Source organism: Ranitomeya imitator, chromosome 6 (assembly GCF_032444005.1).
Source record: "Ranitomeya imitator isolate aRanImi1 chromosome 6, aRanImi1.pri, whole genome shotgun sequence".
NCBI classification, from domain to species: Eukaryota; Metazoa; Chordata; class Amphibia; order Anura; family Dendrobatidae; genus Ranitomeya; species Ranitomeya imitator.
The window spans coordinates 500,308,245-500,323,916 of record NC_091287.1 but is presented as its reverse complement, the minus strand read 5'-3'; the positions used below and the strand labels follow the sequence as shown (position 1 = coordinate 500,323,916).

At 44.6% G+C, this 15,672-nt stretch overlaps 1 protein-coding gene across 1 annotated transcript in view; it reads left to right on the top strand.

Moving 5' to 3' along the window:
* CDH17 (cadherin 17) overlaps positions 1–15,672 on the top strand; it is a 106,704-nt gene that overhangs the window by 54,362 nt on the left and 36,670 nt on the right. Inside the window, exon 6 of the mRNA XM_069731707.1 lies at positions 4,182–4,369. Within this exon, the coding sequence (XP_069587808.1) occupies positions 4,182–4,369 (188 nt within the window). The remainder of the gene's footprint in view (positions 1–4,181; positions 4,370–15,672) is intronic.

Genomic DNA, 15,672 nt, shown 5'->3' with positions numbered 1-15,672 from the left:
ATCTGACAATAACCCAAAATCATAGAACGAGCTCTGAGACGTGGGAACTCTGCAGACCGCAATCCCTAATCCTCTCCAAACAACACTAGAGGCAGCCGTGGATTGCGCCTAACTCTGCCTATGCAACTCGGCACAGCCTGAGAAACTAACTAGCCTGAAGATAGAAAATAAGCCTACCTTGCCTCAGAGAAATACCCCAAAGGAAAAGGCAGCCCCCCACATGTAATGACTGTGAGTTAAGATGAAAAGACAAACGTAGAGATGAAATAGATTCAGCAAAGTGAGGCCCGACTTTCTTAACAGATCGAGGATAGAAAAGGTAACTTTGCGGTCTACACAAAACCCTAAAGAAAACCACGCAAAGGGGGCAAAAAGACCCTCCGTACCGAACTAACGGCACGGAGGTACACCCTTTGCGTCCCAGAGCTTCCAGCAACAAATTAGACAAGCTGGACAGAAAAAATAGCAAACAAATAGCAAAGAAGAACTTAGCTATGCAGAGCAGCAGGCCACAGGAATGATCCAGGGAAAAGCAAGTCCAACACTGGAACATTGACAGGAAGCCAGGATCAAAGCATTAGGTGGAGTTAAGTAGAGAAGCACCTAACGACCTCACCAGATCACCTGAGGGAGGAAACTCAGAAGCCGCAGTACCACTTCCCTCCACCAACAGAAGCTCAGAGAGAGAATCAGCCGAAGTACCACTTGTGACCACAGGAGGGAGCTCTGCCACAGAATTCACAACAGCAGAGTTCCCACGTCTCAGAGCTCGTCCTACATTACTTGTAACTATCAGGTCATTCCGTGTGCTCTTAACCACCAGGTCCATTATTGTCCTGACCACCAGGTCATAACAGGCCCCATTATGTATGGAGCAATATATGGGGCTCATTATACTGTATGGAGCAATAGATGGGGCTCATTATTCTTTATGGAGAATTATATGGGCCCATTATACAGTATGGAGCAATATATGGAGCTAATTATACTGTATGGAGCAATAAATGGGGCCTATTATATACAGTATGGAGCAATATATGGGGCTCATTATATTGTATGGAGCATTATATGGGGTCCATTTTTCTGTATGGATCAATATATGGGACTCATTATTTTGTATGGAGCACTATGTGTTGCCCATAATACTGTATGGAGGTCTATACTGTCTGGTTTCTGACCTATTGTAGAATTTACAATAGATATCACTCATGTAAGAAGTAAGTGAAATATTTGGCATTGTACTATAAATATATTTCTCTGCTGTATCTGTGCTTCATAAATTATGGTATGCGTTAAAGGGGCCAACTGAGACTCTTTTGCCTGGGGCCCACGAAAACCTGGAGCCGGCCCTGGACCTTGGCATGTCTCTCACCCAGCTATAGCTCACATTTTTGCTGGTCATTTACCAGCAACACACTCAACTCTGTTTAATATCCAGCAGATTGACACAGCTAGTGAACACAGGCCCTGGTTCTTAGTCAAAGGTAGTCAGGTGCATCTATATGTGCTGTAAGAAAAAGACTGGAGTTCTTGGGCTTTCTCCCTTATCTCTCATCCTCCATTTATTAAATCATGATGTACATTTGTCTGATTTAGGGATAGTGATCCCAAGAACTGAATGGCCCATAAGGATTTAGTAATCAGTGGGCCCAAATGGGAGAAAACCAAGGAGGAATTATGTAGTCTTTAAAGGGGTTTTCTGAGAATCCCGAGTTATCCCTATCCACAGAGCATGAAATAATTGCTGATCACCTGGGATTTGAATGGTGGGACAGCAACAATCATGGGGCTCTGAAACACTGGGAACGAGTCCACCTTAAATGGACAGGAAGAGATGCGTATACTCGACCTTCACTTCATTCATTGTCTATAGAACTGCCTGAGAAAGCTATCATCAGCAGTCCCATGGACAATGAGTGGAACAGAGGCTGACCACACTATCAGCGGCTCCAATCAGCAAGTCATCCCCAATCCTAATGATAGGGGTTAACTTCAATTTTTAGAAAAAACCCTATAAGCCTATTCCAATTATTTAGTAGATTCTGTGGGAAGGGGAGGGGTCCTAAAGATGAATTGTATTGTAGTAATTGCATTTAATTGCCCAATAAATGGGGGTCCGTTCATTTATTGTAGATGTAAACACATTTAGGTGGGAGTTCCTCTTACAGATTTTACACTGGGACTCGGGAGCCTTATGTTGGCCCTTTGTTTGCAACAGTGGAGATTTGCTTTTTTTCTTCCGGATGTTTATATTCCACATTTCTTTTCTTGGACACATTTAATAAATTGAATGTTTGCAGAAACAGAAGAGATTAAGGTCACGGAGGGATAACAACCACGTTTGGTTCCCAGTTCCTATAATCATCGTGTTTATGTGTGTCAGCTGTGTTTCTTATTACATAAATTCTGATTATTTGAAAAGATTTATCTCCTAAAAATTATTATAAATCATTTTCACAAGAATGGCAAGAGACGGTCCTCAAAGAGCAGTAGTGGTGAGTCCAGTCAGTGCAGTGTAAGAGATGCCAATTCTCCTTGTAGAGCCCACCAAGCTGGCGTAGAGACGTAGGCTATGTACAAACAGAATATTTTATAAGTATTCAAAAACCATTCAGGAAACAGTCACTTTTTAGGGACTTTTTTGGAGTATTTATTTTCCGCGAGCAGTTTTGAAGTGGGTTAGGTTTTCTTTTTTCTGCCGTGTTTTTGCAGTCTTATGGTTGGACTGTTCCAAGTTTGGAGCAAATTTCATCAGGATCCGCTTCAAAGAAGTTCCTTTTTTTTTTCACCAAGCGTTTTACAAAACCTAAAGTGAACAAGAAAAAAAGCTTTAAAAACCCACTTATATGAACAGCAAAGAGGATTAACACCAAGTGAACAGGAGTCATTTTAGTAGTAGATTTTCTCCAAAAAATCCTACAAAATCCTTCTGAACATACTGTACCCTTATAGGCCAAGCAATGGTCCCTGGGGAATGGTTGTGCAAATTATCTGCCTCTCTAGGTCCACCTATTGGAGGTAACTGCTCTATAAGTCAATATTCGATCTTAGGCCGGGATCACACATGCGAAAAACACGTCCGTGTCTCGCATGTGAAATCCAAGCTCTGGCGCCGGCACTCCAGAGCGGAGCGTGCGGCCGCATAGCAACACATGGAGCCGCACGCTCCGCTCCCAAGTGCCGGCACCAGAGCTTAGATTTCACATGCGAGACACGGACGTGTTTCTCGCATGTGTGATCCCGGCCTTATAATGAGCCTCACCACATGATTTGCATATGTTGCTAACCCGGAGTGTTTTCCAAAAAAATTCCATCTTCCAAGGAGCAGGAACCCTGCATTGCATATCTTACAATATATTCTAAAATAATCTAAGACATTGTATATCATTTCATACCGCTATTTCTGATGCGAAAAGTAAAATCCACAAAACTGATGCGAATAACCTAGAAAAAAAGTTGCAGTGCTAAAGACTTGGATACTGAAAACAGTTATGATAAAAATTCCTCCTTGTGTTTTGGGGTCGAAAGTATCTGATTATAAAGGGCTATTATATACAGTTGTGTGAAAAAGTGTTTTCCCCCTTCCTGATTTCCTATTCTTTTGCATGTTTGTCACACCTAAATGTTTCAGATCACCAAACAAATGTAAATATTAGAAAAAGATAACACAAGTAATCTCAAAATGCAGTTTACAAATGAAGGTTTTTATTATCGAGGGAAAAAGAAATCCAAACCTACAGGGTCCTGTGTGAAAAAGTGATTGCACTCCCTTAAAACATAAATTAACTGTGGTTTATAACATCTTTCAGAAGCTGAGTTGAATTTTCCTACCTGATATTTGTATCTCAAGTAGTGGTCTCCTAGACCCTTCGCCATCACTTTCCCCTTTTGCTTAAAATTGCGCAATTGTACTTTCTTCAGGAAAAAAATAAATATACTGTATATATACATGTGCACCGGCACAGCTGTATAATGGTCTGTCTGCTCTCTGTGTGCTGTTTGTGACTCACTTGGACACCACACAGACCGATTATATGCTCTTATGAACGAGCCCTGTAAGGGAACTTTATGAAAAACTTCTTTCATCGCACGTATGTCTGTGTTTTTTTGCGTATAGCAGGTTTCATGTTTGCAGTTTTACATGCAGTTTTCGAGCTTTTCATTTTTTTTTCTTCTTGTAGGAAGTCAGTTTCTGAAGTTTGGGGATAAGCAATATGAACTTCTGTTGGAAGTCTCAGACCTTGCGGAGAGACCCTTCAGTCATAACGCGAAGGTGTATATTTCCATCTTGGAAAATCTTTGGAAAGCACCAAAACCAATTACCATAACGGAAAACTCCACAGATGTACACCCATACAGTATTACCAAGGTACTGACTTGTAAAGTAGTATGTGTATTAAATGGATCTAAACTACCCCCCTGCGTCATTACAGGAATGGACAATGTCTCTAAACTTACCTCTATGCAAAGTGTCATGCGGCCAAATTGCAAAAATCACTATTTAAAATGGCGCTGACTGTATGCAATGTATCATGAGTATTCGCAGAGTTTTTGACACTTCATATTTTCACTACTCAAAAAAGCAGTGTCTTATGGTGGTCTCACACTGCGTTCTTTGCCCTGTTTAATGGTCCTGTTGGGGCTTATGACCAAATCCCCACAAAATGTATGGGTGTCCACCTCCAGTAGGCGTATTCACCTGAAAATGATGCACGACAAAGCACATGGTGACTCCGTCTGCACTATCATAGTCAATGGCCCCGCCGGCGCATACGCCCGAATCTCATATTGCGGGGGCTTTGGATGTAAGTCCCGACCGGACCACTGAACGTAGCAAAGAACACAGCGTGAAAGCACGACTACAGTTATGAAAAAGTGGATGGGATTTATAGAAATCTCATGCCAACTACTCTTTTAATGCTGTGTACACTGACCTGCGGTGCGCGTTACAAATCCGCAGCACGTTCTCGCGCCTATACACTATGCAGAATTTACCCATAGACTTGAATTAGATGCAGAAAATTCCCAAGTAAAAACCAAACATGCGTTATTAGTGCATTTTCGCACACGTACAGAGCTCTCTGCTGAGTATTGTGCCAGGTTTTTCATCAAAATCCTCGAAAAACAGAATTCCGACAGAAACCCTAAGAGACTCACGAAAGAGCCCCCCGCTATTATGAGGTCAATGGAATCACTTTGGACACTGTCTGACCTCCATTATGCTTCGGCTCATTTCTATGGTTTTATTTTTATGTACAGCAGATACAGGGCTACAGCAATAAACTGATGCATTGCTCCAGGTGATGGAGATATACCTCTGGTCTAGAAAAGGGCATGTTCACACATATATGTTTTTTTTTACATGAAATTCTTTTCTAAAAGCCACATAAAAAACACTTCCAATGCACTTTAAAAAAAGAAAAAGCTTTTTGTTGAATAAAGCCTCATTCAGTTGTCCATTTTTTACATGCGTGTTCTGTCCATGACAAAAAACTTGTCTCTATTAGAGTCTATGGGACTGTTCACATGTCCATGTTTTTTGGTGGATCAGTTTTCCTCCCACCCCTCAAAAAAAGAAATGTCTGTTTATTATCCAAACGTTCCCATTGAAATTATTGGGTACGTGATAATAAACTAATTGCACGCAGATTATATCTGTGCGTCATCCAAGTATTGTTCGTTTTTACTGTTTAACCCCTTCCTGACATGTGCCGTATATGTATGGCGCTGCGGAAGCAGTGTTCCCGCAAACCGCCGTATATATTCTTCTTCGTGATTGCACGGGCTCACGCTGTGCGCCGCCACTATCAAATGGGGGTGTCAGCTCTATAGGAGAGCTGACACCCTGTAGCAACACCCATGATCGGCCAGTCTAATTTACAGGTGCATGTCTCCAGAAGCATGAGCTGGGCACTACAACGTACTGGACGCTACAACGTACTGGACACTACAACGTACTGGTGACTACAACGTACTGGACACTACAACGTACTGGACACTACAACGTACTGGTGACTACAACGTACTGGTGACTACAACGTACTGGACACTACAACGTACTGGTGACTACAACGTACTGGTGACTACAATGTACTGGACACTACAATGTACTGGTGACTACAACGTACTGGTGACTACAACGTACTGGTGACTACAACATACTGAGCACAGCAATAGCAGTTTGCAATTTTCACTCAGCAACATCCACTACTGCGTGTTTCTGGAAAACACCCATGGAGTCAAAATAGTCACAACACCTGTAGATAAATGGGTATAATTTCCAAAATGGGGTCACTTGAGGATGATTTTGCTCTTCTAGCACTTCGGGGCTCTGTATATGCAAGCATCAAGCTAATCACGTGTACTATTGTAAGTTTGTTCCCCTGAATGTTCTCTGAGACAATTCTCATGATAAATCATACTATTATTCTGCTCAACCCAATAAAACCAAAACCCATATTGCAAAATTTAGCAGAAATAATTCAATAACGCAATGGAGAACACTATTGAGAAGGCGCTCGGGAAGCGTGTTACATGCAACATTAACACAGAGAAGGGCTGTAATGTTATGATATTTCAAAACAGAGTTTGTAAAATAATCCACGCAATGGAAAATATAACCAGAGGTTTCAAGAGCCAAGGCGGCCTGAACGCTGATACTATTAATGCTTTGTGAAAAGAACAGCATTTTAACCCATTCAGCTTTAGAGAGCAAAGACTCAGCTATTCCATTGTTCACCCATTCCCAGGATGTTTCCTAAACATGATGAGTAAGAACATTTACAAGGAAAATAATGATGTTTCAAATTCAGCCAATTCACAATTCTTTGTATGAAGAGGTTCTTTGTCCTGAAGGCCATTGTGGCAGAATAAATAGAAGTGCGAGGGTTTATGAGCACAGAGATTTTCGAGTCTTTGTCTAAAACATGTGGAAAAAGACAACTTTGAAAAAGAAGGCAAAATGTTTGTCACAAATGAAAAAGTCCCTCATTGAGATGTATCCAGGCCCCCAAAAATGTAGGTAATGCAATGATGAATCAGGCTCTTGGAGTTATTGCTTTGAAAACTCAGCAAAAAGACTGTGTGTCCACCGAGCCTAAGGGAATGTGTGAAGAACACCTTCTTTTTCATGCGGATTCTTCCTGGCGGATCTGCTTCAGGAGAGAAAACAGTGGCTTTTTCCTGAAGCAACTTCAGGAAAGTGCAAATATCCTTAGATGCTGAGTTTTCTCATTCAAAGGAAAACACTAACCGCTGATTGCCGATGCCGCTTCCCTGAACTGGCGTCATTCTCTGTATACCTAAGGATTTGTTCACACAATGTCATTTAGATGCCAGCACAGCCACCAAATCTTCCCTGGTAAAGCCGCTTCAGGAAAACACTGCCAGTCATTTTCCTGAGACAGCGCTGATGTGGTTCTTGCAACAGCTCCTCTGCCATCAACTTTCTGTCTATACCTAAGGGTATGTGCACACGGCGTCGTTGTTGCGTCAGCATCTTTCTCTTTCTCTCAACACTGTGCAGTATAGAGAGCTGGCGGCTTTCGAGTGGAAGCGGCTTGAAGACTGAGCATGTCACATTTTTTAACCACTCAGGGTTTCCAAACCCTTAGGTTGGCGTCACACTCGGCGTAAGACAATACAGTCCGTATTTTACGGCCGTAATACGGCCGTAATACGCCCTCGCTGGCTGGCGCTGCTTCCTGTCCTGGCCGCACCTTCTACTGTATGAGCGGTCACGTGGGGCCACCGATTACAGTCATGAATATGCGGCTCCACCTCCCATAGGGCTGAAGCCGCATATTCATTACTGTAAATGAGCGGCCCCACGTGACCGCATACAGTAGAAGGTGTGGCCAGGACAGGAAGCAGAGCCAGCCAGCGAGGGAGCCGGGTGAGTATTTTAAGAACAGCGGGGATGGGGGGGCGCACAGGGAGTGGGAGGGGGGTGGGGACATGGAGCTTTATTTTAAACACGAGAAACTTAAAAAAAAAGGAATATTCATATCTTCTCTACAGCAAACGCTGCTGCAGGGAAGATATCAATGGCGGCTTCAGCACCAGATGCTGGTGCATGTGGTACCCAGCACGGTGTGTGTGGTACCCAGTGGGCACACGGACGGCACACGTGTGCCACACTGATGTGCCACAGAAACGCACGGGCACACAGATACGGATAATTCCGGTACCGATTTTTCCGGTACCGGAATTATCTGGACTAGGGTTGAGCGAAACGGGTCGTTCATTTTCAAAAGTCGCTGACTTTTGGCAAAGTCGGGTTTCATGAAACCCGATCCGACCCCTGTGCGGGGTCGGCCATGCGGTACGCGACTTTCGCGCCAAAGTCGCGTTTCAATGACGCGAAAAGCGCCATTTCTCAGCCAATGAAGGTAAACGCAGAGTGTGGGCAGCGTGATGACATAGGTCCTGGTCCCCACCATCTTAGAGAAGGGCATTGCAGTGATTGGCTTGCTGTCTGCGGCGTCACAGGGGCTATAAAGGAGCGTTCCCGCCGACCGCCATGTTACTGCTGCTGATCTGAGCTTAGGGAGAGGTTGCTGCCGTTTCGTCAGAAGCAGGGATAGCGTTAGGCAGGGTCCATTAACCACCAAACCGCTTGTGCTGTAGCGATTTCCACTGCCCAACACCACCTTCGGTGTGCAGGGACAGTGGAAGCTACATTTTTTTTTTTTTTTCTCAGCGCTGTAGCTCATTGGGCTGCCCTAGAAGGCTCTGTGATAGCTGCATTGCTGTGTGTACGCCACTGTGCAAACCAACTGCTTTTTTCAAAGCACAAATCCTCTTGTTCCTTCCTTTCTGCACAGCTATCTTGTTTGTTTGTCCACACTTTTTATTTAATTTGTGCATCAGTCCACTCCTTATTGCTGCCTGCCATACCTGGCTGAGATTACTGCAGGGAGATAGTAATTGAAGGACAGTTCCTTTTTTTTTTTTTTTTTTTTTTGTGGGAGATTAAGATTGGCATTTCTGCTAGAGTGCCATCCCTGTCTGTGCCATCTCTCACTCAGTGGGCCATAGAAAGCCTATTTATTTTTTTGCTTAATTTGGGTTCTAAAATCTACCTGAAAAAATCACTACATCAATCAGTGGGAGAAAAATATTGGCCTCAGGGCTTGTGTGCCACTCCTGACTCCTGTGTGTGCCATCTCTCAGTCAGTGGGCCATAGAAAGCCTATTTATTTTTTTGCTTGATTTGGGTTCCAAAATCTACCTGAAAAAATCACTACATCAATCAGTGGGAGAAAAATATTGGCCTCAGGGCTTGTGTGCCACTCCTGACTCCTGTGTGCATCATCTCTCACTCAGTGGGCCATAGAAAGCCTATTTTTTATTTTGCTTTATTTGGGTTCTAAATTCTACCTGAAAAAAATCAATAAATCAATCAGTGGGAGATTAATATTGGCCTTTGGGCTTGTGTGCCAGTCCTAAGCGTGCCATCTCTCTCACAAATAGTGGGCCATAGAAAGCCTATTTTTTTTTTTTTTTTTGGTTTTATAAATTCTCCCTGAAAAACAAAAGGGAGATTAATATTGGCCTTTGGGCTTGTGTGCCAGTCCTAAGCGTGCCACCTCTCTCTCTCAGATAGTGGGCCATAGAAAGCCTATTTATTATTTTTTTTATTGGGTTTATAAATTTTCCCTGAAAAAAAAAAAAAAAGTGGGAGATTAATATTGGCCTCTGGGCTTGTGTGCCAGTCCTGAGCGTGCCATCTCTCTCACAAATAGTGGGCCATAGAAAGCCTATTTATTTATTTTTTTCGGTTTTATAAATTCTCCCTGAAAAAAAAGGGAGATTAATATTGGCCTTTGGGCTTGTGTGCCAGTCCTAAGCGTGCCATCTCTCTCTCTCAGATAGTGGGCCATAGAAAGCCTATTTATAATTTTTTTTATTGGGTTTATAAATTTTCCCTGAAAAAAAAAAAAAAGTGGGAGATTAATATTGGCCTCTGGGCTTGTGTGCCACTCCTGACTCCTGTGTGTGCCATCTCTCAGTCAGTGGGCCATAGAAAGCCTATTTTTTGTTTTATTTGTTTTCTAAATTCTCCCTGAAAAAATCATTTTATTTTATTTGGTTTCTAAATTCTTCCTGAAAAAATCATTTTTTTTATTATTTTTTTTTCTAAAGTCTCCCTGAAAAAAAAAAAAAATCAAATCAGTGGGAGATTAATATTGCCCTTTCTGCTTGTGTGCCAGTCTTGACTCCTGGGTGTGCCATCTCTCTCTCTCTCTCCAATTGTGGGCCATAGAAAGCCTATTATTTTTTTTGCTTGATTTGGGTTCCAAAATCTACCTGAAAAAATCACTAAATCAATCAGTGGGAGATAAATATTGGCCTCTGGGCTTGTGTGCCACTCCTGACTCCTGTGTGCGTCATCTCTCACTCAGTGGGCCATAGAAAGCCTATTTTTTGTTTTATTTGTTTTCTAAATTCTCCCTGAAGAAATCATTTTATTTTATTTGGTTTCTAAATTCTTCCTGAAAAAATCATTTTATTCTATTATTTTTTTTTCTAAAGTCTCCCTGAAAAAAAAAAAAAAAATCAGTGGGAGATTAATATTGCCCTTTCTGCTTGTGTGCCGGTCTTGACTCCTGGGTGTGCCATCTCTCTCTCTCTCTCCAATTGTGGGCCATAGAAAGCCTATTATTTTTTTTGCTTGATTTGGGTTCCAAAATCTACCTGAAAAAATCACTACATCAATCATTGGGAGAAAAATATTGGCCTCTGGGCTTGTGTGCCACTCCTGACTCCTGTGTGTGGCATCTCTCACTCAGTGGGGCATAGAAAGCCTTTTTCTTTTTTTTTTTTTTTTTTTATTTGGTTTCTAAATTGTCATTGGAAAAATCATTTTATGTTATTTGGTTTCTAAATTCTTCCTGAAAAAATCATTTTATTTTATTTTGTTTCTAAAGTCTCCCTGAAAAAAAATAAATAAATAAAAAAAAACAGTGGGAGATTAATATTAACATTTGTGCTTCAGTGACAGTCCTGCGTGTGTGGCATCTCTCTCATTTGGTGCCACCAAAAACAGAGTGTGTAACATTGTGCCTGATTTTCGTTGTGGTCTCACCCACCTGTAAAGGGGTAGCTAAATCATACTGAAGTTATAGCTCACCGTGTAAGTTGTGTGACAGCAACAAATACCGTTAGTTTGGTTACGTTTTTAAAACAATGAGGAAGTCTGGTGGAAGAGGTCGTGGCCGGGGGCGTTCATTGTCAGCTGGTAATGAGGGTAGTGGTAGTGGTGGAGCATCAGGTGGTCGTGGGAAAAAAAATATTGCACCTAAGTCTGGAGCTGTGGAGCCAGGTTCGTCGTCTGGCTACACAAGGCCTCGAACGCTCCCTTTTCTGGGAGTAGGAAAACCGCTTTTAAAGCCGGAGCAGCAAGAGCAAGTTTTGGCTTATCTTGCTGACTCAGCCTCTAGCTCTTTTGCCTCCTCTCGTGAAACTGGTAAATGTAAAAGCAGCGCGTCGTTAGTGGATGTTCACGGTCAGGGACAAGTCGCTTCCTTGTCCTCTTCAGCAAAAACAACAACAAAGAAGAATGCAGCAGGCGACACAACGGGTTACTCCATGGAGCTCTTTACACATACCGTCCCTGGCTTAGAAAGTGAAGCAGTTAACAGTCCATGCCCATTACAAGTTGAATCTGACATGGAGTGCACTGATGCACAGCCACAGCCAGACTACTATGCTGGTCCTTTGACTCAGACCACAACATTGCCCTCGCAGGGTAATGATCAAGAATCAGACCCTGATGAGACTATGTTGCCCCATCACGAACGCTATACCACCGACCGACACGGTGACACAGACGAAGTTGCACACGAGCTAGAAGAAGAGGTAATAGATGACCCAGTTCTTGACCCCGATTGGCCGCAGCAGGCATCAACATCGCAACAGGTTCCATCTGCCGGGCCCATATCTTGCCCAAAACGCGTGGCAAAGCCAAAACCTGTTGGAGGACAGCGTGGCCATCCGGTTAAAGCTCAGTCTGCAATGCCTGAAAAGGTATCCGATGCTAGAAAGAGTGCAGTCTGGCATTTTTTTAAACAACATCCAATTGATCAGCGCAAAGTCATCTGTCAAAAATGTTCAACTACCTTAAGCAGAGGGCAGAATCTGAAAAGTCTCAATACAAGTTGCATGCATAGACATTTAACCACCATGCATTTGCAAGCTTGGACTAACTACCAAACGTCCCTTAAGGTTGTAGCACCCTCGGCCAACGCAACATCCCTTACGGCAGTGTAGGGCCACCATTTTCCGCACCACCTGCAGTATCTGTGCAGGTTTCTTTGCCAGGCCAAAGCAGTCAGGGTCAGGGAATCACCAGTTTCGTAGTAGGAAACACTGCATCTAGGGCACCGGCGGCAACAATACCATCTCCCACCGTCTCTCAGTCTGCCATGTCCACCGGCACTCCCGCTAGTTCCACGATCTCCAGCTCTCCAGTCCAGCTCACCCTACATGAGACTATGGTTAGAAAAAGGAAGTACTTAGCCTCGCATCCGCGTACACAGGGTTTGAACGCCCACATAGCTAGACTAATCTCGTTAGAGATGATGCCCTACCGGTTAGTTGAAAGCGAAGCTTTCAAAGCCCTGATGGACTACGCTGTACCACGCTACGAGCTACCCAGTCGACACTTTTTTTCCAGAAAAGCCATCCCAGCCCTCCACCAGCATGTTAAAGAGCGCATCGTCCATGCACTCAGGCAATCTGTGAGCACAAAGGTACACCTGACAACAGATGCATGGACCAGTAGGCATGGCCAGGGACGTTACGTGTCCATCACGGCACACTGGGTGAATGTTGTGGATGCAGGGTCCACAGGGGACAGCAAGTTTGGGACAGTTCTGCCTAGCCCACGGTCTAGGAAACAGTTGGCTGTAGCCGTTCGCACCCCCTCCTCCTCGTCCTCCTGCAGAAGCGAGAGCTCGTCCACAGACCGCAGTCGCACAACCACTCCATCCGCAGCTGCCACTGTTGCACACCAGGTCTCCCATTATGGGGCAGCTACTGGCAAACGTCAGCAGGCTGTATTGGCTATGAAGTGTTTGGGCGACAACAGACACACCGCGGAAGTTCTGTCCGAGTTCTTGCAGAAAGAAACGCAGTCGTGGCTGGGCACTGTAGATCTTGAGGCAGGCAAGGTAGTGAGTGATAACGGAAGGAATTTCATGGCTGCCATCTCCCTTTCCCAACTGAAACACATTCCTTGCCTGGCTCACACCTTAAACCTGGTGGTGCAGTGCTTCCTGAAAAGTTATCCGGGGTTATCCGACCTGCTCCTCAAAGTGCGTGGACTTTGCTCACATATCCGCCATTCGCCCGTACACTCCAGCCATATGCAGACCTATCAGCGTTCTTTGAACCTTCCCCAGCATCGCCTAATCATAGACGTTGCAACAAGGTGGAACTCAACACTGCACATGCTTCAGAGACTGTGCGAACAGAGGCGGGCTGTTATGTTTTTGTGGGAGGATACACATACACGGGCAGGCAGTAGGATGGCAGACATGGAGTTGTCAGGTGTGCAGTGGTCGAAGATTCAAGACATGTGTCAAGTCCTTCAGTGTTTTGAGGAATGCACACGGCTGGTTAGTGCAGACAACGCCATAATAAGCATGAGCATCCCCCTAATGCGTCTGCTGATGCAAAGTTTGACGCACATAAAGGATCAGGCGTCTGCAGCTGAGGAAGAGGAAAGCCTTGATGACAGTCAGCCATTGTCTGGCCAGGGCAGTGTACAGGACGAGGTAGCGGGCGAAGAGGAGGAGGAGGACGAGGAGGATGATGGGGATGATTATATTTTTAATGAGGAAGCTTTTCCGGGGCCACTGGAAATTGTTGGCGCGGCAAGGCCGGGTTCTGGTTTTTGGAGGGACACAAGTGATGTGGATTTGCCTGAAACTGCCCCTCAACCAAGCACAACCGCAGATTTGAGAACTGGAACTTTGGCCCACATGGCGGATTATGCCTTACGTATCCTCAAAAGGGACACACGCATTACTAAAATGATGAACGATGACGATTACTGGTTGGCCTGCCTCCTTGATCCTCGCTATAAAGGCAAATTGCAAAATATAATGCCACATGACAACTTGGAAATAATATTAGCAACCAAACGATCAACTCTTGTTGACCGTTTGCTTCTGGCATTCCCTGCACACAGCGCCCGTGATCGTTCTCACACGAGCTGCAGGGGCCAGCAGACCAGAGGTGTTAGAGGGGCAGAAATCAGAAGTGGCGTTGGCCAGAGGGGTTTTCTGACCAGGTTGTGGAGTGATTTTACTATGACCGCAGACAGGACAGGTACTGCAGTATCAATTCAAAGTGACAGGAGACAACATTTGTCCAGTATGGTTACAAACTATTTTTCATCCCTTATCGACGTTCTCCCTCAACCGTCATTCCCATTTGATTACTGGGCATCCAAATTAGACACCTGGCCAGAATTGGCAGAATATGCATTGCAGGAGCTTGCTTGCCCGGCAGCTAGTGTCCTATCAGAAAGAGTATTCAGTGCTGCAGGTTCAATACTAAGGACTCGTCTGGCTACCCAAAATGTAGATGATCTAACCTTCATTAAAATGAACCACAACTGGATTTCGAATTCTTTTGCCCCACCTTGCCCGGCTGACACCTAGCTTTCCTATGAAAAGGTCTTGCCTGTGGACAATTCTGAATGACTTTTCCAATCTCGTAATTTTCTGCACCTGATTGTCCAGCATACGACATGTTTACACCTCATTAAATGGCCAAACTCCCCACACGGGGCCGTGGTATCGCCACTTGGCGCCAGCACCCGTGAGAGTGCTGTTTGTCTGAAGAGGTGGGTGTGCCCGCTTTTGGTCGACGGCACTGCCACTGGGTCCCTCATAGTACAATAAAGTGTCTCTGGCGGTGGTGGTGCGCACCCAACGTTAGACACACCGTTGTAATATGAGGGGCCCTGGGCCTGTACCGCCGGCCACAAGACAGTTCCCCCCCCCCAGCTCAAACAGTGCTCTACCACTTGCAAAATTATCTCTCACAGCTCCACCAATGTTTAGTCTATGCGCTGACATCCTTCAATGCCTGGCACTGACAATACCATTGTATTGACATTTTTGTTATGTTAGGCCTTCGAAGCCTGTCTGCGGTCCCTCCTTCCACTAGGCCTCCACTGACCATTGTACTGCTGCCCGTGTACCCCTGGAACCAATTTTAAATTGCCAACAGCCCTATTTTTTTATGTTAGGCCTTCGAAGCCTGTCTGCGGTCCCTCCTTCCACTAGGCCTCCACTGACCATTGTACTGCTGCCCTTGTACCACTGGAACCAATTTTAAATTGCCAACAGCCCTATTTTTTATGTTAGGCCTTCGAAGCCTGTCTGCGGTCCCTCCTTCCACTAGGCCTCCACTGACCACACCACTGCTGCCCGTGTACCCCTGGAACCAATTTAAAATTGCCGACAGCCAGCCCAATTTTATTATGTTAGGCCTTCGAAGCCTGTCTGCGGTCCGTTCTTTCTACTACTACTACACTGACCAGGCCACTGCTGCCCGTGTTCCCCTGGAACCAATTTAAAATTGCCTACAGCCATCTATTATTATGTTCGGCCTTCGATGCCTGTTTGCGGTCACTCCTTCCACTAGGCCTCCACT